The following is a 25540-nucleotide window of genomic DNA, read 5'->3' on the forward strand; positions in this document are numbered from 1 at the left end:
TAGTTTCTCTGCAGCTGACTGCTTGGAAATTGAACGTTTGATTTTATCCAAGCGTGGGTTTTCAGATTCAGTGATAGATACTCTGGTACAAGCCAGAAAACCTGTGACTAGAAAGATTTACCATAAAATATGGAAAAGATATATCTGTTGGTGTGAATCCAAGGGATTCTCCTGGAGTAAGATTTAAATTCCTAAGATCCTCTCCTTTCTCCAAGAAGGTTTGGATAAGGGATTGTCAGCGAGTTCTTTAAAAGGACAGATTTCTGCTTTATCTGTCTTGTTACACAAACGACTGGCAGCTGGGCCAGATGTACAAGCTTTTGTACAGGCTTTGGTCAGAATCAAGCCTGTTTACAGACCCTTGACTCCTCCCTGGAGTCTAAATTTAGTTCTTTCAGTTCTTCAAGGGGTTCCGTTTGAACCCTTACATTCCATAGATATCAAGTTACTATCTTGGAAAGTTCTGTTTTTGGTTGCTATGTCTTCTGCTAGAAGAGTTTCTGAATTATCTGCTTTGCAGTGTGATCCACCCTATCTGGTGTTCCATTCAGATAAGGTTGTTTTGCGTACCAAGCCTGGTTTTCTTCCAAAAGTTGTTTCCAACAAGAATATTAACCAGGAAATAGTTGTTCCTTCTTTGTGTCCGAATCCAGTTTCAAAGAAGGAACGTTTGTTACACAATTTAGATGTAGTCCGTGCTTTAAAGTTCTATTTAGAAGCAACAAAGGATTTCAGACAAACTTCTTCTTTGTTTGTCGTTTATTCTGGTAAGAGGAGAGGACAAAAAGCTACTGCTACCTCTTTCTTTCTGGCTGAAAAGCATCATCCGATTGGCTTATGAGACTGCCGGACGGCAGCCTCCTGAACGAATCACAGCTCACTCTACTAGGGCTGTGGCTTCCACATGGGCCTTCAAGAACGAGGCTTCTGTTGATCAGATATGTAAGGCAGCGACTTGGTCTTCTCTGCACACTTTTGCCAAATTCTACAAATTTGATACTTATGCTTCTTCTGAGGCTATTTTTGGGAGAAAGGTTTTGCAAGCCGTGGTGCCTTCTGTTTAGGTAACCTGATTTGCTCCCTCCCTTCATCCGTGTCCTAAAGCTTTGGTATTGGTTCCCACAAGTTATGGATGACGCCATGGACCGGACACACCAATGTTGGAGAAAACAGAATTTATGCTTACCTGATAAATTACTTTCTCCAACGGTGTGTCCGGTCCACGGCCCGCCCTGGTTTTTTAATCAGGTTTGAAAAATGTATTTCTCTATACACTACAGTCACCACGGCACCCTATAGTTTCTCCTTTTTTTCTCCTAACCGTCGGTCGAATGACTGGGGGGGCGGAGCCTGGGAGGGGCTATATGGACAGCTTTTGCTGTGCTCTTTGCCATTTCCTGTTGGGGAAGAGAATATTCCCACAAGTTATGGATGACGCCGTGGACCGGACACACCGTTGGAGAAAGTAATTTATCAGGTAAGCATAAATTTTGTTTTTTGCAGTGGCTGCCTTTCCTTATAGTATTCCAGAAGGCTTTTTTTATATTTGTTATGTAACTTTTAATCTGTGTAAAAACATGCACAACTGTCAAAAATCCAGGAATGTTACTGATCTGTGAGAGTGCACATTTCTGTCACAGGATGCAACAATACGTGCGTAGCAAAATGGCAGAGCCCAGTATAAAGATCCAGAGCTTTACCTACTAGTTTCTGTAATGGGGTAAAACAAGGCAACAGCTCTAAAGAGAGGAGCAGGTACAGGAGGAAAGACATTAGCATAATAGTAACCATGCTACTGTAATGTCCCTTTAATTTTAAAATTCCAGGAATTTCTGAAATTACTTTCTGTTAGCTTCAAAACTTATTTAATTATTATTTTCATGCAAAAACTTTTTAACACATATAAAGAGTATTCTTTCACATTAAAAAAAATCTTTACTGTTTTGTTTTTATATTAAAATATATATATCGTTATACACGTACTCAATGGATTTGTTCTTCGTATTGAATGACAAATTTTACAAAAGGGTGACTAAAATACAAAGCTTGTTATTACAGTCTTTTTGTGGGGTGATGTTTATTTGCTAAACGGGTAATAAAATATACTTGTCAATTAATATGATATGGAGACACTGGTAGATTTATTTCCTGGTGTCGCCTTTGAGGTTTAGAGACCTGTACCTCCCCCTTTCAGCCTGCTTTGCTTCAGTTTTATTTCTAAATATTTCTAGTAGATAAAAGATGATACTGTGTAAGCCAGTGGGTTAGAAGAATATATACATTTTATTTTGCACAAAAAAAGAAAAGAAAGAAAAATCCAAAGCAATTTTGAGAAGATATCTAGCAAACCTATCAGGACAATAAAACCTGGCTGACAAATAGAACTTAGTGCACACAACTTGGATACGATGATTATTTTACAGACAAAGGGGTCGATTTATCAAAGCCTTCGGCAAGCTTCTCCACCCCTACGACTGCAGGTTTTTATAAGAGAACCTGCAGTCCGTATTTAACAAGCAGCGGTCATCAGATTGTTACTTCCCTAACCTTTTGTCACCTCTTAGGTTGCATATTTCAATTTCCCCGGTCTCGTCCGACCGGGAAGATTGACAGTTCCTGCCCGTGCGTGATTGGCTGTGCACAGGCGCAATTTTGAAGAAACTATTAAAATCCATTTCTTTTATCGTACAAATAAGTAAAAAAACGACTTAAAAATGAGTCGGGCAGCAAGCATTTTACTGACCCCATTGCGTTAGCTGATGCGTTTTGCTTGTGCTTTTAGTTATGTTTGAAAACGTGTCAGATGACTCAATGGGGTGAGTGAAATGTCTGCTGCACGACTAATTTCAATATTCAAAGTCAATATTAACTTAATTAATCATCATATCCAAGTTTTGTGCAATTTATTGTCACCTGGTTGCAGGGAGACACTGATGTCTATCGGCTAGAGTGGATTGAGCCGAGTATGGTTGTTAGGGAGACCAATATTTATTTATTGAGACTTTAACACAAGCTTTATTAGTCTTTTTCTTTTTTTTGCTATATTTAATAGAACTTAGTGTCATGAAAGTAAGCACCACTACTTAACTTTCAAAAGTTCAAAATAATAATAACACAAAAAATAAGGGTATAATTTTTCTTATCTACTTGGAGTAAGGAAGCGTGGTTGGCTGTATGGGTTGTGGCTCTGCTTCAGCCTGAAGACTTCTGTTTTTCACCATAGGTGAAGAAAGAGCATTGTGTCCACTTTCAGCATGTCATGCCTTCTATTGCAAGCTTTCAGCAACTTTGGCCGTTAAATGGAAACTAAAATCAAAATGAAACCTTCAGGATTCAGATTGGACGTGTCATTGTGGTGTCTCAAAAAGTTCCAATATACTTCCATTGTCAAATTGTGCAATCTTTTTATATGCACACTTTATGAGAAACCAGCTCCTACTGAGCATGTGCATGGTATATGAATTTGTGATAAGCTGATGGCTGTCACATGATACAGGGTGCAGGGAACTTAAAAGAAAAAAAAAAATCTGCATTTTTAAAATTTAATTTAAAGGGATAGGAAACACAATTTTTCTTTAATGATTCAGATGGAGCATGCAGTTTTAAGCACCTTTCTAATTTACTCCTATCAGTTTTTCTTTGTTCTCTTGGTATCTTTATTTTAAAAAGCCGTAATGTAAGCTTAGGACCGCTCCATGTTTGGTTCAGAACACTGGGTAGCGCTTGCTGATTGGCGACAGCCCTCTTTCTTTAAAATTATAAAGAGGAAAAAGAGAAATTGTGGAAAAGCCCAAATTTCCTAATGTTCAGGAATGGAGACAAGAAGTAACGTGGCTGCCATCTATGGGAAAAATAATTTTTTCAGCAATCTAACCGTATTGATTATTACTAGTTAGTGAAATTTATATTGGAAGATAAATATCTCTTTAGTAACTCCTTAAAAATAGATACGCTTATAGTGGTGTAATGAAAATTTTGCATTGTAACCATAACATTTAAACAAATTTACCTTAATCTACATGTGTTTGTGTAAACTGTACATTTTGTTTGAATTTACAACATAATGTATTAAAATTAGTTCTATAAGCTATGCAACTAAGATAGGATACTGTTACATAGAAAGTACCAAACTGTATTTTTTGTTTTCTTCTTCTTCTTTCCCCCCGTTTTTGTCCCTCTTTTTTTTCTGTATTTTTGAAAAATTAATAAAAATGATAAATAAAAAAAAGAGTAAAAAGAGGGGATTTGGGGTCAGAATGTACAAATGAGGTTCACAATGTCTGTTTTTGCTTCTAAAATGTGTTGTTTTGTCATATATATATATATATATATATATATATATATATATATATATATATATATATATATATATATATATATATATATATACACATACATACAGTATCTCACAAAAGTTAGTACACCCATCACATTTTGGAAATGTTTTATTATATATTTTTATGTGACAACACTGAAGAAATTACAGTTTGCTACAATGTAAATTAGTGAGTGTACAGCCTGTATAACAGTGTAAATTTGCTGTCCCCTCAAAATAACTCAACACACAGCCATTAATTTCTAAACCGTTGGCAACAAAAGTGAGTACACCTCCTAAGTGGAAATGTCCAAATTGGGCCCAGTTAGCCATTTTCCCTCCCCCAGTGTCATGTGACTCGTTAGTGTTATAAGGTCTCAGGTGTGAATGGGGAGCAGGTGTGTTAAATTTGGTGTTATCGCTCTCAAATTCTCTCATACTGGTCACTGGAAGTTCAACATGGCACTTCATGGCAAAAAACTCTCTGAGGATCGGAAAAAAAGAATTGCTGCTTTACATAAAGATGGCCTAGGCTATAAAAAGATTGCCAAGACCCGGAAACTAAACTGTAGCACGTTGGACATGACCATACAGCGGTTTCACAGGACAGGTTCCACTCAGAACAGGCTTCGCCATGGTCGACCAAAGAAGTTGAGTGCATGTGCTCAGTGTAATATCCAGAGGTTGTCTTTGGGAAATAGACGTATGAGTGCTGCCAGCATTGCTGCAGAGGTTGAAGGGGTGGGGGGTCAGCCTGTCAGTGCTCAGACCATACGCTGCACACTGCATCAAATTGGCCTGCATGGCTGTCGTCCCAGAAGGAAGCCTCTTCTAAAGATGATGCACAAGAAAGCCCGTAAACAATTTGCTGAAGACAAGTAGACTAAGGACATGGAATACTGGAACCATGTCCTGTGGTCCGATGAGACCAAGATAAACTTATTTGGTTCAGATGGTGTCAAGTGTGTGTGGCAGCAACCAGGTGAGGAGTACAAAGACAAGTGTATCTTGCCTACAGTCAAGCATGGTGGTGGGAGTGTCATGGTCTGGGCCTGCATGAGTGCTGCCAGCACTGGTGAGCTACAGTTCATTGAGGTAACCATGAATGCCAACATGTTCTGTGACATACTGAAGCAGAGCACGATCCGCTCCCTTTCGAAGACTGCCACAGGGCAGTATTCCAACATAACGACCCCAAACACACATCCAAGACGACCACTGCCTTGCTAAAGAAGCTTAGGGTAAAGGTAATGGACTGGCCAAGCATGTCTCCAGACCTAAACCCTATTGAGCATCTGTGGGGCATCCTCAAGTGGAAGGTGGGGGAGCGCAAGGTCTCTAACATCCACCAGCTCCGTGATGTCACGGAGTAGTAGAAAAGGACTCCAGTGGCAACCTGTGAAGCTCTGGTGAACTCCATGCCCAAGAGGGTTAAGGCAGTGCTGGAAAATAATGGTGGCCTCACAAAATATTGACACTTTGGGCCCAATTTGGACATTTCCACTAGACATTAATGGCTGTGTGTTGAGTTATTTTGAGGGGACAGCAAAATTACAATGTTACACATAAAAAGATATAATAAAATATTTACAAAAATGTGAGGGGTGTACTCACTTTTGTGAGATACTGTGTGTGTGTGTATGTATGTATGTGTGTGTATATATATATATATATATATATATATATATATATATATATATATATATATATATATATACACACACATACACACATATAATAATCAAATAATTTATAATATATACTATTATTATTAACAATTATTTGTAGAGTGCCAGCAGATTCAGTGTGTGTTTGCCTATATATATATATATATATATATATATATATATATATATATATATATATATATATATATATATATATATATATATATATATATATATATATATATACTTGCAGAAACTACAAGTTCATTGTGTTTTTGTGGCATTCATGCTCTGAGAAAGGGTAAATGTAAAAAATGTTGCACATTAAACTTGTAGTTTTTCTGTTCAAATCTATTGAGTCCTGGTATTCTTTTCAACAACACACACATATATTGTCTTTCTTGTTTTGCATTTTCTCCTAAAAGAAAACTAAATACTTGTTTTCTACCAACAGGGTATGAATATTGTGGTGCCATTTATGTTTAAATATGCAGTTGATAACCTCAATGAGTTATCTGGAAATGTACTGAATCTGAGTGATGCACCAAATGCAATTGCAACTATGGCAACAGCTATGCTGATAGGCTGTAAGTATCAATATGTCATTCATAGGAGACACATTATCTATTCATTTGTTCATAGCAGTTTCCATATTATTGGTCTCTCTTTAATCTTTGTTGGTTACCAATCACTTTGTAAGACTGGAATGATTTTCCTAATTTAAGATATTTTGCAGCAACTAAATTTATTTTTGGTAGATGAGGAATTTTAATGCAGTGTTTTTGATGATTTCAAATCATCAAAAATACAGAGAGGAAAAGGTATATCTTCACCGTTTTTCATAATTGGAATAGTCATGTGTTTTTACTAAACTTTAACAGTAAAGTAAACACCATAAATAACATGTTAATGCTTTATGTTGTGATTTTGGATTCCTTGTATCTTTGTCACGGTCCTTTATTGTTGTACCTCCTGTTGCATTGTGGGAAGATGTGTCCTAAATATGTGTCATGTTCAGATTTGGAAAAGCAGTTTATAATTTGCCTGCATTGTGTGTTGTTGCAAATTAATCATGCCGCACATTCAAAAATCCTGAAAGATCTCTTTACAACTTCTGTGTATATACCGTTCTCAAACAAATTGTAACAAAATAGTAAAACTCAAAATTACAGTCTCCATAAAATATTTAATTATGCTTAGTTAAAAAAAATGCTTTGCAATGCACTTTCATTATGTATTTTTCCTGCTTTTCTTATAATTGAACTCTGAAAATGTGTTTCCACTCCCCACAGGGAGGCTACAATGTAGAACCCTGCCACTCCAACATGTTGCATAGTGATTGGTTGATATATGCAGGTTTTGCTTATATAACAAGATAAACAACATTCAAGAGGCTTTTCAAGAGGTGTGTCATAGGCCTATAAAACATTGCATATTTGTTGTTGTTTTGTTTTAGCAAAATAAAAGTGTAAATGCATTTAAAATATTAATTTTGCATGCAGATTTTTTGCAATGCAATGAATAATTTCTGAAATGTAAATAAAAAATGACTTCTAATCTTTTTTTAGTTAAGATTAAATGGATATTGAAGTATTTTCTAACCAGAAAAAAAGATTTACACCTTTATTTTGAAAACAAAAATACTAAGCAAAAAAGAATAAAAAACATACGTGGCTCTTAGTTGTTGCATTGATACCAAAACTGATTTTTAATTAAACCTTAAGATCCCTGAAAAAAGCCGCTCAATTATGAAAATATTTAAAATACTGATAAAGGGGCATTAGTCATTTGGTTTATTTATTGGATCTAAAAAGGAGTACAGGTACAAATCCAGAATTCCAAACTTATTCTGAAATCCAGACTTCATTATTACAATGTTTTTTTTAGAAAGAAAGTGATTAAAAATGACTTTTTCCCCACCAGTAAGTCAATCTTCTCTGTCTGCATCTTTGGTTTGGTTTTGATGTTCTAAAATGAAAATACTAGTCTATATTTATTTATAACAACTATTACCTTTCAGATTACAGTACTGTACTATCTTTTTGAGGGTACTATGTATTAAAAATGATGTAAAACTGCCTTTTGCTTACACGTGTAAGCTTTATTATGTATGTGTAAGCTGTAAATATTGCCTAAATGACATAAAATATTGTTGTTTACACTTGGTTCCATCCCCTCTCCAGACCGTCCCATTTTACATATACAAGTATACAAATATTCGGAGATCCAAAATATTCTGAACTCCACACTTTTATTCCCAGTCCCAAGCAGTTTGGATAAAAGGTTTTGTACCTGTATTTGAAAATAAAACTTTTAGTTTTTATGCTAGTTGAGATTTGTTCCTGTCCACCAATAGTGCTGTGCGAGTTGTCATTTTCAGCCATAGAGCAATCTGTCCCTTGTGCACAAACTTGCATTTCCTTCTTAATATGGGAAGAGTCCACTGCTGCATTCCTTACTTGTGGGAATTACTGAACCTGGCCACCAGGAGGAGGCAAAGACACCCCAGCCAAAGGCTTAAACACCTCCCCCACTTCCTTCTAACCACAGTTAAACTTTGCCTTTCGTCACAGGAGGTTGGCAGAGAAGTGTCAGAAGATTTCTGAGTAGTCTCTTATGGAGGGTAGGCGTTTTAAGTATAGTCCTGTCAGCCTCTCTGTGAGAGCATGGATGAAAGTTAGAGTTCAGAGATGCAGGGAGAGTCTTTCTGCAAAACCATCCCCATTCATATTAACAGCTCCATAAGCAATCAGCGTTGACTAGTTTCGCTGCCTGCTTTCTTCACTCAAGTCCATGTCAGAAGCGACGCTACTATCTGTCAAACTTGAAGGACCGTGTTACTGTTCCACGGCATACATTCTGGTAAGATCGTTTCATCTTTTATACATGTATGATAATGCAAGAAGACAGGGTCACAGTGTGACTCCTTTTATCTGTATAGAATCAAGTGTTAATATCTCCTGAGGGGGATTATTGAACAGTGGGGAATAATCTCATATCTTTTTTGATTTTATGCTGATTTTATGTGTAGGATGTTATGGGCTCATAGGCTGTTATGGAATATACAGGTTTCACTTTCACTTTGAGAGCTGTGTAGCTTACAAGTTTGGCACACTTTTTCTCATAGAAGAGACGGTCCTGCATTGTGCAGTTTTCATTCCCTCTTTCCTGACTGGGTGTCTATCAGGAGTCATAAATCTCTGTACTGTCTGGGTCATAAGAGGTGGGAAATGCCCCAGCCATTGGGGTATAAGGGTGCCGTTTTTGTGAATAAAATAAGATTGTTTTATTTTCTATAGTTCTCCGGTTATTGCACTAGCGACGGAGGATTCTGTTACTTTAGAGGGTACTCCCTCTAATCCTAAAGAGTAATTCCTGTTTATGTTGTGAGGAGGCCTTAGATCCGCCCTCTTAATTATATTCCATATGCCTTGATAATGTGATAATATCAAACATGTTTGATACCACTGAGCCGTCCACCTCTGAGGAGTTGTCGTCCAGTGAGGTGCGTACCCTACATTCTTCTCTCTCTACACATGCAGTTTCCCGTAGCATTGCTGATCCTTCATTTGGAGGGGGCCTTTTTTCTACCAGACGTTACTGCGCAGTTCAGACAACGGTGTCTGTGTCCTTTAATGCTTTACCTCGCCCAGCCAAGCACAAGGTTAAGGTGAAATATTGCACTCCTTCCCAGAGTACATCAGATAATTTATTGGATTTAACTAATAAGCTTATGCGAGGATGAAGTTCTTTCTGAGACTTGAGAGTATGAACATTCTGGATCGGAGTCTGCTGCCTCTAAACTCCGGCTGCGGAGGAACCAGACTTTATTTTTAGGAATTTGCGCTTTCTTCTAAAGGAAGTTTTGGCGAATGTAGCGGTTCCAGAGGCCAAATTGCCTGATGAACCTTTGATTCCTAAATTGGATAGAGTTTGGTGACAGGGTGGTACCTTATCCTTCCCTGCTCCTGTTAGATGGCAAACATTATTAAGAATGAATGGGACAGGATTGGATTCCTTTTCCCCCTCTTCTTCCTTTAAGAAATTGTTCCCGGTCTTGGACTCTCAATGGAGCTGTGCGGTTCCGTCCCTAAAAGGGATGGCGTTATCTTCACCCTTGCTAAACATACTGCTATCCCGCTTGAGAAACTACCTACGTGTGCGACTCCTTATAGGATTTGATTGGGGTGGAGAGGTCCCCTCGACGTTATTCAGGAAAAAATTACGATCTTGAGAGTTGCTAATTCTTTTATATGTGATGCTATTAAGCAGATTATTCGCCTGAATGCTAAGGCTTCAGCTTTTCTGCTCAGGCCCGTCGTGCTCTGGCTGACGTCATAATCTGTGGATATGACTTCTAAGTCTAGACTTCTTTTCCTCCCCTTTTAGGGAAAGATTTTGTTTGGTCCAGGCCTGGGCTCAATTATCTACAGGGGGCAAAGGTGCCCTTCTACCATAAGAGAATAAGAACTAGTCTAAGGGCCAATTTTCGTTCTTTTTGTTCTGATAAAGCCCATTGTCGCCAGAGCAAACCAAGAACTCTTGGAAGCCGACTCAGTCCTGGAATAAATCCAAGCAGAGCAAGAAGCCCGCCGAGTCTGTCAGCATGAATGGGCGGTCCCCAGTCCTCTTCTGGATCGTGTAGGGGCAAACTGTCGCTCTTTTCAGTCGCTTGGTTCAGGGACGTGTAGGATCCATGGGTCCTGGAGGTCATAGCTCAGGGTTACAAGATAGGTTTCAAGTCTCAGCCACCCAGGGGCAGATTCCTCCTCTCTACCTCCATTTTTTCTTTTACTTAGAGATTGTTGCTTTTTTCTTAGATTTGCTACTTTAGTGCCACTACTGTATGTTTCATTCATTTTGAATACATATCTCTAATATTTCTCTCTTCCATTCATGTGAAATGCAATGGTCCAACCTTGCCCACTCATCTAGATGTCCCTTACCATGTTTTATTCATATGAATTGTATGGTTCTTACAGTGCATCATGTCATAGAAGCTTTCCTACATATCCTTTCCAAAAATATATTTCTTTCATACAGGTGGTGAGAGTCCACAATCCTTTACTCCTGGAAATTACTCTTCCCTGCCTCTAGGAGGAGGCAAAGATTCCCAAACCCCAAGAGCTCTATGAAACCCTCTGACCTTCCTGGTTAGCTAGCCTGTTCTTTGCCTCTGCTGAAGGAAGTTGAAGAATAAAAATGTGCATAGTGAGAGGAGGGGTTCTCAGACCGAGTTGAGGCCCAGGTAACTGAGGATAAATCTACTAATCATTTAGATGCCATCTTTAAGCGTTTGGTTAAAACCCCTGAAATGTTTTCCTTTCTCTGAGATAGTTTCTAGGGAATGGTCTAAGCCAGGTAATCCTTTAGCATGGTTAAAGAAATTGTATCCCTTACCTGCTTGTAATAATCTTTGGGAGACTTGTCCCTAAGGTATTTTATTATTATCGGTTATTTGTAAAGCGTCAACAGATTACACAGTGCTAGGTAGATTGTGCCATATCTACTCTGGCTAAGCATACTACAATTCCTCTGGAAGATAGTTCTTCTTTTAAGGACCCTTTAGATAGGAATTTAGAATCCTGTCATAGAAGGGCCTTTTTGAAAGCAGGTTAATTTATTGCTAATGTGGCTGCTGCTTCATCCATTTGCTTAAATAGTCTTTCTGCACATTTAAGCAATCCCAAAGATTTTGAAAAATCTTAACTAGCAGAATCATCAGAAAACTGCTCAAACTCATTTATTTGTGATGCTGTATTTGACATAATTAAGATTACTGCCAAGTGTATGTCTTTGGCAGTTCTTTACAGAAGAGCTTTATGGTTTAAATCATGGTAAGCCGATATGGTGTCTAAATCTAGACTTTTAAATATTTATTTTCAAGGAAAGAAGTTGTTAGGATCTGATTGGGATTATATTGGGTTTACTGTTATTGGAGGTAAGGTAGCTATTCTTCCTAAGGACAAGAAGTCCATGGGAAAGTCTAAGGCTTCTAATCGTTTTCGTCCCTTTTGGCAAAACAAGGAACAAAATTCTGATTTATCCTCTTGTAAGCAAGATCACTATGGTTCTACCTGGAAGCCAAGTTCAAAGTGGAACAGTCCTAAACAATCCTAAAAATCTACCCCTTCTTCCAATTCTGCATGAAGGCACTGCCCCAGATCTAGAGGCTCTGGTAGGGGGGAGACTGCCTTTATCAGGAAGCCTGTTTCCAGTCTGTTACAGATCCCTGGGTTCGAAATATAGTATCTCAGGGTTATGTGATAGGTTTCATAACATGGCATCCCAGAAAGAAGTTTATTCTGTCAAATGTTCCAAAAAAATCAGATTTGTTCAATCAGTTTTGAATCTAAAACCCATGGTAATGATTGTTCCTGTTCCATTGTTTGAAAAGATTTGAATAACATGCCATCCCCTGTTCCTTGTTCCAAAGAAGGAAGGAACTTTCAGACTGGTTTTGGATCTGAAAGGTCTGAACAAATTTGTCAGAGTTCCTACTTTCAAAATAGAGACTGTTCAGACTATTCTGCCAATTGTTCTTCAAGGTAGTTTATGTCCACTATAGAATTAAAGGATGCTTATCTTCATGTCCCAAATCACAAGGAACACTGTCAGTTTCTGAGTTTGCATTTCTGGACGGTTCAATTTGTTCACTAAACGAAGGTCTCCACCATTAATCAACAAACTTCAACAGGAGCATAGGAGTAAAGTGAAAAATCCACTTTATTAGTTACATGTAAAATCGTCAAGCACACAGCATACAAGACTCCAAACAGCTGACGCGTTTCCTGCCTCAACGGCACTTCATCAGAGCTGTTGTACAGGTGTGTTACGTAAACATTTAACCTCTATGTGTCTGTTGTCAAACCAATCAAATCCATTGTAATTAAACCCCTTCATAGTTATGTTATAACCAACTTTAACTCAATACATACACACTCCATACAATTTAAAACATAATCATCACAAAGAGGAAAAAGGTAATAATTAATTAGAGTACAAATGTCTACAATTAACGTTATGCAGACTGGAGCTATATTTTTATCAATCCTCGTAAGCCACTGTTAACCCCTTGTATTACGACACAATGGTAAGGCATGGTGAACCACATTTATATTAAATGTGTTGTCTTTACAAACATACATTGACTCCACCACTCGTCCTACTGGGAATGCTTGCTTTCTTACTTGTATCGTGGACAAATAGTGCAAACGCAATAGATTGCAAACAACTAGTAACATTTGTTTAAAAGACAAATACTATGCTTTTTAGGTACAAAGTTATAATTGCAAAGTGAGCATCCAGATACCCGCCCACATATACAGTGAAAGAGATATTTCAATGATGAAACTTTCAGACATTTAAAAGATATCTCAAAGTACTGACATTTTAATATTATAAATATAATACAAACATCTCAGTAGGAAAGAAGCACAGGCTAATTTTACATCCATTTATATAAGACAAATACTTAAAGGATGTATTTGAGTTGTGCATCAAATCCCACAACATCATATATGTGTGTGTGTGTGTGTATATATATATATATATATATATATATATATATATATATATATATATATATATATATATATTAAAATGAAAACTAAGAGGTTTTGTAAGAGATGAAAAAAGAGCATCAAATAATTACACATTGATATTCGTCCACATAAGTATAAGTATAGTTATATGACACCAGCATGGAACAGCAGGAAGCAGTCCTTTTGGAGATTAAAGAATTGGATAGAAAAAAGTGAAGATTTGAAAGAAAACACCAACTTTGATGTGTTCCAGAAACAACTGGATGAAACATTGAAACAACTTGGCAATTAACTTTCTGATAATAAATATGAAAGGGACAAAAAGGACTATGAGCTGGCAATTGTTTATAATTGGAATGCTGCTAATAAATTACACAGAAATAAATTTGCAAAAAAGATACGATAAAGAGTCCGAAAAAAGTTACATTTTCAAGTTTTGAAAGTACTATTGGGACAGCTTCAACTTCTACCCCAATTAAGCCACAAGAAGCCCAGCGGAAGCATTAGGAGCTAGGCCAAAAAACGGGGGAGCTACACCTGCAGGAACAGGGAAAGAAGTGATGATGATAACGGAGGCCCCACAAGTGCCCAGATATCCAAGTCGACAGAACCAGAGGAGAAGAAAAATGTAAAAAATTAAAGGTCATCAATCTATCATCTGTTCAACTGACAGACTATGAAGAGTCTATTCTGTCTAAAGGCCTGGGGTTTTCACCAGCCCAGGATTTTAATCTATTTGACACTATACTTGATTTAAACAAGTTTGTAAGAAAAATAACTCTAAAGAAGCATTTCAAGGACGGTAATGAACAAGATCCTGAGGATAGTTCCATGTGCTTGAGTGTTAATAAAAAGGTCATGTTATATGATAAATGTAATTTTGATGAGTTATGTGACATAGCAACTTTGTGTGATTTACAGGAAGAGGCTAGAGGAATAGAATCTAATACTACACAACAACATCTACTAAAGTCTAAACCTAGTTATTTTTATTCTGTACATCCCCGTAATGACATCATTGAAATTGTCCACTCCATAATAGAACAGGACCTTATTGGTCTATCTCAAAATGTACGCACTAGGAATAAACCTAGGAGAAATATTAACAGAAAAGAACAAAAAGCCCTTGATAAGTTAAAGAATAATCCTGACAATAGTAGTAGTTGATTCAGACATGGGAGGTTCCATAGTTGTATTAGACAAACAGCAATACATGGATGAGGCATACAGACAATTAGGAGATAGGGAAACGTATGAGAAACTCACCTTTAACCCTACAAAAAAGTTTCAGAAAGAACTACAAAATTTATTGGATATTGGAATTGAAGGTAGAATTCTAAATAATAAACTGAGTGATTACATTAATGTTGACTCTCCTATGGTACCCTTATTTAAATTCTTGCCTAAGGTACACAAATCCCTTACAAATCCTCCAGGGCGCCCTATTATTTCAGCAATAGGGTCCCTAGGTGAAAGACTGGGACAATGGGTGGATGCCCAACTACAACCAGTGATACAGTCCTTACCTGGATTTTTAATTGATACTGAACACCTAATTTGGATACTGGATAATTTTGAATGGATAGAAAACTTTGTTTGTTACCATTGATGTGGCCTCTTTATACTCTTGTATACCACATGCTTTAGGCATTAGATCAGTGAAAAGAATGCTAGAGCGATACTCTGACTATGATCCCAGTTTTATTAGTTATATATTAGAAACAATTACATTCTTACTAAGACACAACTACTTTGTTTTCAATGGTAAATTTTTTGTTCAGAAAAGGGGCACTGTGATGGGGCAAAATGTGCCCCCTCATATGCTAATTTATTCTTAGCTGATTTTTAAGCATGGGGAATATTTGGGGTAGGTAACCCTTTCAGACATAATATCAAATTTTTCACCCGCTATATCGATGACATGCTATTGGTATGGGGGGGGGGGGGGTAATATTGAATCCCTAAATTATTTCCTAAGACATCTGAATACAAATGATGAGAATTTGAAGTTTACTTATAGTCATTCCAAAGTAACTATGCCTTATTTAGATGTCTTACTTGGACATGATGAAACAAAAATCTTAACTGAGGTTTATTGAAGGGATATATCAGGTAATACCATACTTAGGGCAGATTCTTCACACCCTATGCACTTAAAAAGAGGTATACCAAAAGGTCAGTACATGCGACTGAGGCGTAATTGCACAAGTCTGAACAGTTACTGGCATCATGCAAACGACTCACTGAAAGAGGATATGACTCCTGTATGCTAGCTTAGATTTCCAAAGAAATTTCAAGTATGGAAAGAGAGATTGCTAGAAGATAGGATCAAACCTGTGGGTAGTAGAGATGGCATTAATTTCATAACATATAGTAATCAGTACAACGATATTTGTAACATTGTTAGGAAAAGATTACCAATATTAGAAAGAGATAATGATCTATCTATACTTCAAAATAAATTATTATTATTATACTTTATTTATTAAGCACCAACATATTCCGCAGCGCTGTCCATGGATACAATTCATTTAAATAAAACAATACCAGACTTGTAAGATACAGGACACAATTTACAAACACATACAGGAGGGATTGAGGGACCTATTCCTGTGGGAACTTACAATCTAGAAGGGTAGGAGGTTGAGAAACAGGAGGTGAGGACTGCAAGATTGAGAAAGATGTGAATACAGAGTTAGATGAGGAAAATGTTAGGTAAGTGAAATTAATTTATTATTGAGTTGGGTGGTAGGCTTCCCTGAACAGAAAAGTCTTCAGGGAACATTTAAAGGAAGAAAGATTAGGGCAAAGCCTGACAGCACAAGGGAGAGTGTTCCAGAGGGGGTGGGTGCTGCACGACAGAAGTCATGCAGTCTAGCATGAGAGGAGGTGATAGTTGCGGATGCAAGGAGCAAGTCGTTGTTGGATCTTAGTGGACGGGCTGGAGTATACTTGTGTATTAGAGAGGATAGGTAGAGGGGAGCGGCGTTGGTGAGAGTTTTGTACGTAAGGGTGAGAATTTTGAATCTGATTCTGCTGTGAATGGGGAGCCAATGAAGGGACTCACAGAGAGGTGCAGCAGATACAGATCAACGGGAAAGGTGGATCAGCATGGCAGAGGCATTTAGGATGGATTGAAGGGGGGAGAGGCGGGAAAGAGGAAGGCCAGCAAGTAGGTTATTGCAGTAGTCAAGTCGGGAGATAACAAGGGAGTGGATTATTTGCTTTGTGGTGTCAGCGCTCAGAAAAGGGTACATTTTGGAAATATTGTGTAGATGATTGCGGCAGGATGTAGAAAGCGATTGGATATGGGGGACGAAGGATAGGTTTGAGTCAAGTGTGACTCCGAGGCAGCGGACTTGGGGCAATGGGGAATTGGTGATGCCGTCAACAGGTATAGAGAAGTCAGAAGTCGGCGTAGAGCTTAAGGGGGGTATAAGAAGGAGCTCAGTCTTGGAGGTCCAAAATGTAGGTGATTTAATAAGGAAAGATTTCAGCAATAATGTTACTTAAGAAAGAGCAAGAAATAGAGATTGGCTTTCAACACAACCAGGTTTCTTTAGATGTGGTAATAGGCCATGCAAGAGTTGCAAATATGCCAAAGTAGGGGATACGTTTACCTCCACACAAACTAACATGACGTATAAAATAAAAAATTGCATCAATTGTGATTCAACTTATATTATATATTTGATAACCTGTAAAGTGTGTAATTTCCAATATATAGGCCTCACCTCAAGAATGTTAAAGGACAGAATTAGAGAACATCTATTGTCACTTGATGCAGAAATACCTAAGACGCTTGTGGCGAAACATTTTGCCCAACATGACATGGGATGTGAAGCATTTTGTTTCCAAGGGATTGAACAGGTTTCATCAGGGGGCGATAGAGTTCAAGCGCTCAGCAAAAGATAGATCTATTGGGTCTTTACGCTGTGTACAGGATCCCCTCTGGGCATCAATGAAATCTGTGACATTAAACTATTTATAGATGATGGGTAAAGCGTTAGGTTTGCTAGCCATAGTCTGGTGCTAAATGTCATGTAATCAAATGGTTTCTTCCATATGTATGGGAATAACATGTTGTTTTGACTCCTCAGGTTCTATTACTGTCAATGAACGTAGTTTGCTAATTACTATAAAAGGAGGTCTGAGTAGACGGTGTCATATAACTATACTTATACTTATGTGGATGAATATCATTGTGTAATTATTTGATGCTCTTTTTTCATCTCTTACGAAACCTATTGGTTTTCATTTTAATATATATACTTACATATATGATGCTGTGGGATTTGATGCACAATTTAAATACATCCTTTATCTTATATAAATGGGCGTAAAATTAGCCTGTGCTTCTTTCCTACTGAGATGTTCGTATTATATTTTTATAATAATAAAATATGTCAGTACTTTGAGATATCTTTTAAATGTCTGAAAGTTTCATCATTGAAATATCTTTCACTTCATATGTGGGCGGGTATCTGGACGCTCACTTTGCAATTATAACTTTGTACCTAAAAAGAATAGTATTTGTCTTTTAAACAAATGTTACTAGTTGTTTGGAATCTGTTGCTTTTGAACTATTTGCCCACGATACAAGTGAGGAAGCGAGCATTCCCAGGAGGACTAGTTGTGGCGTCAATGTCTGTTTGTAAGGACATCAGATTTAATATAAATGTGGTTCACCATGCCTTACCATTGTGTCATAATACAAGGAGTTAACAATGGCTTACGAGGATTGATATAAATATAGCTCCAGTCTGCATAACGTTAATTGTAGACATTTTTACTCTAATTATTACCTTTTTCCTCTTTGTGATGATTATGTTTTAAATTGTATTGAGTGTGTATGTATTGAGTTAACCCCTTAATGACAACTGACGTACCAGGTACGTCATGCAAAAACTAACTGTTAATGACAATAGACGTACCTGGTACGTCGGTTGTCTAACAGAGTGCTGGAAGTGATCACAATCGCTTCCAGCAGCTCTGAGGGTATTGCAGTGATGCCTCGATATGGAGGCATCCTGCAATACCCCTTTACAAGCCTCCGATGCAGAGAGAGCCACTCTGTGGCCCTCTCTGCACCGGTAGCGATGGTGCCGATGGTGCTGTTGTCCGGGTGGGAGGAGGGAGCGTGTGTGCGCGTGCACGATGCACGCGCGTGCACGTGGGTGCGTGTGCACGGGGGCGTGCACGTGCACACATTAGCCACACTGACACCAATGAAGGAAGGGGAAAAAAAAGTTTTTTGTTTTTTTTTTACATATAAAAAAATCTGGGAGGGGGTGGGGGTATTGTGGGGGGGCTGCTACACTACAGAAATAATCAAAAATAAAAATTAAAAGTTATAAATAAAAATAAATAAAAATATAGCTGCAAGCAGCGATAGAGGTGGCCATGCGCATCGACATTGCAATGACATACAAGCAGCTAAGTCACAATATAAAGCTTTATAGAAGTTTTTACAATTCTAACATTAGCAGTTGGAAAGAAAACACATTTTCGAAATTTTTGCGTTTTTCAAGATGGCTGCCCCACCATATGATTAGTACTTTCATCACGATCAGATGTAACTCTAGGTGACAATATATGGTTATACAGCAAATTTCACAGCTTTAACATAAGCGGTTGGAAAGAAAACACATTTTCGAAATTTTCTCGTAAACCAATATGGCTGCCACAGCTTGTGACCAATTCCTTCAACATGAACAAATGTGACTCTAGGTCACAATATAAGGTTATATAGCAAGTTTCACAGTTCTAACATAAGCAGTTGCAGAGAAAATAGATTTTCGAAATATTCGCATAAAACAAAATGGCTGCCAGATCATATGATATACAGCCTCCATATTATGCACAATAATTGTCACCATAGATCTCAATAAACATGGCAAAAATAAAGCATTTTTGTAAAACGGTTTTTGTTTTATTATTAATTTAAAAATATCGTTAAGCGTTTTTGAACAATTCAAAACGGCTGCCAAACCACATGACCTATCAACTTCTCTTGAACAAATCTGAATGTTAGTCAGAAGATAACTCTATAAACAAAATTTCAAGTCTGTTCCATAAGCGGTTTCGGAGAAGAAGATTTTTATAGTTTTTAAAAATGGCGCATACGAAACAAAATGGCCGCCAAGCTATGCAATGTATGGCTTTCAAATTGCACATGCTAATGCTCACTATAGACCTCTACAATTTGCAGTAGTTTCATGAAAATTTGCAAATGTTTTATTTCACGAAGGCGACTGCGCAATGCGAATTTTAACTGCAATATTGTCTTTAAGGGTTATGACTGTGTAATCATGTGTCTATTACACTGTAATATTGTTAAATACTGTAAAACTAATGTATAAATTGCAAAATTACGCAATTAAATGGCGATAAAAAGGTTAATGTCTCACAGCAGCCATGTTGATTATGGAAAAATCACAATTTTAACAATCTTGGTAGAGGACCTTGCAAGGAGCATACGTGCAAAATTGCATTTTATTGCACTAAGCGATTTAAGAGAAGAAGATGTTTAAAGATTTTCGCAAAATGCAAGATGGTTGCTACATCATGTGACCAAGGCACTTCTGTTGAGCAATGGCAAATCTAGGTCATAGCAGCACTAAGCACAGCAAGTTTCAAAGTTGCAACATAAGCAGTTCCAGAGCTAAAGATTATTAAGCAGTTCTCGAAATTTGTCGCAAAAAACAATATGGCTGCGTAACCTTATGACCTATGAGTTCAATATTGCATGAGATGTAGCATTGCAATAGGCTGTACCAGCATACCTGATTTCAAGAGTTTAGCATAAGTAATTTGTGTTTTGTGAGCAATTGACTCAAAAAAGGCAGTATTGAATTACAAATAATTACCATAAACTTAAAACCTATATTGCTGCCGCATCATGTGACTGATTCTCTCCTAATGAGCAATTGTGAATCCAGGTCGCAATATAAGAGTGTACAGCAAATTTCACAGTTCTTACATAAGCGGTTGCAAAGGTAATAGACTTTCGGTATTTTCGCGTAAACCAATATGGCTGCCCGATCGTAAGATATACAGCCTCCATATTACGCACAATAGTGCTCACTATAGATGTCAATAAACATGGCAAAAATAAAGCATTTTTGTGAAACGGTTTTTGTTTTATTATTGATTTAAATATATCGTTAAGCAATTTTGAACAATTCAAAATGGCTGCCAAACCACATGACCAATTGACTTCTCTTGAACAAATCTGAATATTGGTCATAAGATAACTCTACAAACCAAGTTTCACGTCTGTCTAATAAGCGGTTTCGGAGAAGAAGATTTTTGTAGTTTTTAAAAACAGCGCATATGAAACAAAATGGCCGCCACACTGTGCAATGTATGGCTTTCAAATTGCACACACTAATGCTCACCATAGACCTCTACAATTTGCAGAAGTTTCATGAAAATTTGCGAATGTTTTATTTCACGATGGCGACTGCGCAGTGCGAATTTTAACTGCAATATTGTCTTTAAGGGTTATGACTATGTGTAATCATGTGTCTATTACACTGTAATATTGTTAAATATTGAAAAACTAATGTATTAAGTACAAATTTACGCAATTAAATGTCGATAAAAAGGTTAATGTCTCACGGCAGCCATGTTGATTATGGAAAAATCGCAATTTGAACAAACTTGGTAGAGGACCTTGCAAGGAGCATTTGTGCAAAATTGTGCATCATTGCACTAAGCGGTTTAAGAGAAGAAGATGTTTGAAGATTTTCGCAAAATGCAGGATGGCTGCCACATCATGTGACCGAGGCACTTCTCTTGAGCAACAGCAAATCTAGGTCATAGTAGCACTAAGCACAGCAAGTTTCAAAGTTGTAACATAAGCAGTTCCAGAGCTAAAGATTTTTAAGTGTTTGTCGAAATTTGTCGCAAAAAGCAATATGGCTGCCAGAGCATGTGACCTATGAGTTCAATTTTGCATGAGATGTAGCAGAGCAATAGGATGTACCAGCATACCTGATTTCAAGAGCTTTGCATAAGCAGTTAAGCAGTTATGGGCAATTGAATAAAAAGCTTGGCGGAATAAAAAGAATAATAATAATAATAATCCTAACAATAACAATAGGTTGTCCTGCAACTTCGTTGCATGGCCACCTAATTAAAATACTTTGGTTTGTGGGGCCAAACTGGGTACTGGCAGACAGCTGCCAGTACCCAAGATGGCGGTAATTAGGTAGGGGAGAGGGTTAGAGAGCTGGAGGGGGGGATCAGGGAGGTTGGTGCTAAGGCAGGGGTCCATCACAACTAAAATATTTTATTATTTTTATTTAAAAAAAACAAAAAAACTTTTATTTAGTACTGGCAGACTTTCTGCCAGTACTTAAGATGGCGGGAACAATTGTGGGGTGGGGGAGGGAAGAGAGCTGTTTGGGAGGGATCAGGGGGTGGGATGTGTCAGGTGGGAGGCTGATCTCTAAAATTAACCCTGCAAGCTCCCTACAAGCTACCTAATTTAATGGGCATAATTCACGTGTGGTGCGCAGCAGCATTTTACCAAAAAGCAACGCCAAAGCCATATAAGTCTGCTATTTCTGAACAAAGAGGATCCCAGAGAAGCTTTTACAACAATTTCTGCCATAATAGCACAAGCTGTTTGTAAATAATTTCAGTGAGAAACCTAAAATTTTGAAAAATGTAAAGTTTTTTTTTTATTTGCTCGCATTTGGCGGTGAAATGGTGGCATAAAATATACCAAAATGGGCCTAGATCAATACTTGGGGTTGTCTACTACACTACACTAAAGCTAAAATTAACCCTACAAGCTCCCTAATTAACCCCTTCACTCCTGGGCATAAAACACGTGTGGTGCGCAGCGGCATTTAGCGGCCTTCTAATTACCAAAAAGCAACCCCAAAGCCATATAAGTCTGTTATTTCTGAAAAAGGGGATCCCAGAGAAGCATTTACAACCATTTGTGCCATAATTGCAGAAGCTATGTTGGTTGTATATCAGAAAGCGCCTAATTAAAGGCTATGGGAAATGGGTTTGGGAAATACCATGTATGTCTATATTTCAAATATGATTAATTCTCATATGTGTAGGTATGTATTCCGGAATACTGTATTGAAATATATACAAATTTATTTCCTCATACAATTGATTAAAACATATGATTGAAACATACAGTTAAAAACATGGATCCATGTAAAAGTATACAATTATAATAGGTTACAATCTTGGTTCATAAAAGACAAAAAATTAACATAATAATTCCTAAACTCTCCTCTTAAAAATCTCTAAAAATTCTTACAATATTGTTTAAAACATATGATTAGGGTATGGTCCGTTGTGGTCCCTAACCGGTTAGGGTGATTTGATATTTTCAAAAACAGTTTCTAGTCTTTTATTTGGTGTGACTTCATCAGTAAAATGTGAAGCAAAAAATGTGAAACAAAAAACAAAAAATTCTTTAGGTGTTGTAGTAGTGATGAAAAAATATTGAAAATGATTCTAAAAAATTCTTTTAAACGTAAAGTCCAATGTTTAAATATGAGGTGAAATCAAAAATCAAAAAGTAAAAAATAATAGTAAAGTTCTTCCGTGTTTTAAATCCAAAATGGTGGTTTTGGTGATTGTGAGATACCAAATGTGTGAAAAAATGTGGAAAAAATTAAATGATGAATTAAATCCAAATCCTTTTCAAATAATAAGTCTGTGATTAAAGTGAGTGTGGAAAATTATAGTTGGTGTGAATCTTCCTTCTCCTTAACAAATGGTTTGTTGTTGGTGTATTGATTCTAAGGTATTCGGTCTGTGATAAAAGACTCTATCCTTATCAAACCTATGAACAACAAAATAACAGTGCAATAATGCTACAAATGTAATGGAAATAATGAAAATCTGCTCACCAATGACTGTCAACGCGTTTCGGCCTCTCAGTTAGGCCTTTCTCAAGACTATAGTTTCTGGTGAGTTATGGTGGCTATTTATGGCGCTTTGTGCCAATCAGAGGGTCGTGATTTTGGCGCCAAAAAACGCTATTCAAGCGTGACCCGGAAGTGGTATTCCTACTTCTCTTTCCGTTTTTTAAGGCTCTTGTTTCTGTGTGTTTTCCTATTTGCCCCCTTCATCTTAGTGTTATATCAGTTTGTTATTGTTATCGGTGAACTTAGTATTAGTGTCTATATAGAAATCTGCTTTTCTTCTTACCCTTAGCGAACCGGATGTTTGCACCTATACGGAAAACCGGAAGTGACGTCATTGCGTATTGCGTCACTTCCGGTATGTTCGTTGTTTACAAACATACTCGTTTCCATGCCGATACTTCCGGTGTTTTGGTTCATATTGTGAATGGCCTATGGTGCATAATCTGCATAAGTTCCCTGTCTTGTATGTTTATAAGGATGTCTCCTAAGAGTTCTGTTCCTTATTCCTTGGGATATTTGTGGGTTTGTAGAATGTTATATCCGGATTTATCTAAACAATAAAATTGCTAATTTGGGTATCTAGTACTATTGCTGTTAATAGATGGTTCTTTGGATAAATTATTCTATCATAAAAAATAAAAAATATAAAAATACAATAAAAGGAATAAAATCTACTTAATAAAATCGATAAAATACAATAATAAGTTAATAAGTTATTATAGGTTCTGTCATGAATAACAATATAATCCCTACAAATAACTGACAATATAATAGTCGCTGAAAAGACTGGATCCTGGTTGTGTGGTGATTAATGCTCTAACCTTATTACATTATTCTATGTTAGAACGGTATGGATATATTCTATCTGTAGTGATGGCACCTAGGTGTACTGGTCCACTAATTTGTGTAATTTTTGAAACTCCATGGAGTGGGATATCTCTTATTATCTATTGTCCTATTATTTTTGGGATATCATTCATATAAATTAGGAACTTCCCGATAAGACTTCTCTATTTTTGGATCTAGGACACCTACCATTGTATCTCTATTCAGGTTATGTATACACCCAAAGAGTGGTGGGAGAATACTACTTTGCTTTGTTATTTACTAATACTGTATGGGTAATGAAGTTTTCGGTGACAAACAGCTTTAGGAGCTAGTATGAAAATACATGCTGAATGGCTATGTGTCATCTTATACAAGATTATATAGGTTGTTATTTCAGATTTAGTAGATGCGAGAGGTCTTCTCTGTTATTTAAGCCCCTAGGGTATAGACTATCGATATCGAAAATCCATCTTGATTCGGCAGTAAGTAGACTTTTTTCGTAATCCCCTCCTCTCCAATTCGGTTTTACTAATTGTACCCCTGTGTAATGGAAATCTTTTTTGTTTCCCTGATGGTGATTCGTAAAATGTTTGTAAAGTGCAGTCTCAGTGCTTTTGTGTTTGACCTTCAATAGGTGTTCCCTAATTCTATCTTTAAGGATTCTGGATGTTTGTCCTATATATTGAAGTCCACAACTGCACCATATCAAATAAATGACTCCTTTGCTGGTACACCTTATCTGGTCATTAATCTTATATTTGACCTTTGTGTTAAATGAGGTAAATTCTTTCGTCTTGATACCTCTTATGCAGGCTTTACAGGTCAAGCAGGGAAAAAAAAACTTTAATTTCTTTGCCAAACACATCTTTGGTTTTGTTCATTATTTTTCTAGGTATGCTGGGTGATAGTTTACTTCTCAGATTCTCTGTTTTCTTATATATAAAAACAGGTTGAGTTGTTAGTTTATCTCCTATCACCTCATCATTTCTTAAAAGTGGCCAGTGCTTTTCTATGATTCTTTCCACAGTTCGTCTGTTTTCGCTAAACTCTGTAATGAAGGGAATAGTGAGTTGATCTTCTTCGAGGTTGATGTTTGCTTTTTTTGATTTGTATATTAGGAGATATTTCCTATCTTTTTGTCTCACTTCTTCAATGTTTTGATTAAGAGTCTCTTCATCGTAACCTCTTTCCAAAAATTTTCCTTTCAGGGTAGTTGCTTGTTCTTCCCATTTGTTTGGATCAGAGCAGTTCTTTTTCAGCCTTAGGAATTGTCCTTTA

The 25540-nt window shown here is 37.1% G+C and overlaps 1 protein-coding gene across 1 annotated transcript in view; it reads left to right on the top strand.

The window, feature by feature from the left end:
• The window catches only part of ABCB7 (ATP binding cassette subfamily B member 7), a 558087-nt gene that overhangs the window by 263242 nt on the left and 269305 nt on the right, over positions 1–25540 (top strand). The window contains exon 5 of the mRNA XM_053699205.1: positions 6437–6569. Coding sequence (XP_053555180.1) covers positions 6437–6569 — 133 coding nt within the window. The remainder of the gene's footprint in view (positions 1–6436; positions 6570–25540) is intronic.

Source organism: Bombina bombina, chromosome 1 (assembly GCF_027579735.1).
Source record: "Bombina bombina isolate aBomBom1 chromosome 1, aBomBom1.pri, whole genome shotgun sequence".
Classification (NCBI taxonomy): domain Eukaryota; kingdom Metazoa; phylum Chordata; class Amphibia; order Anura; family Bombinatoridae; genus Bombina; species Bombina bombina.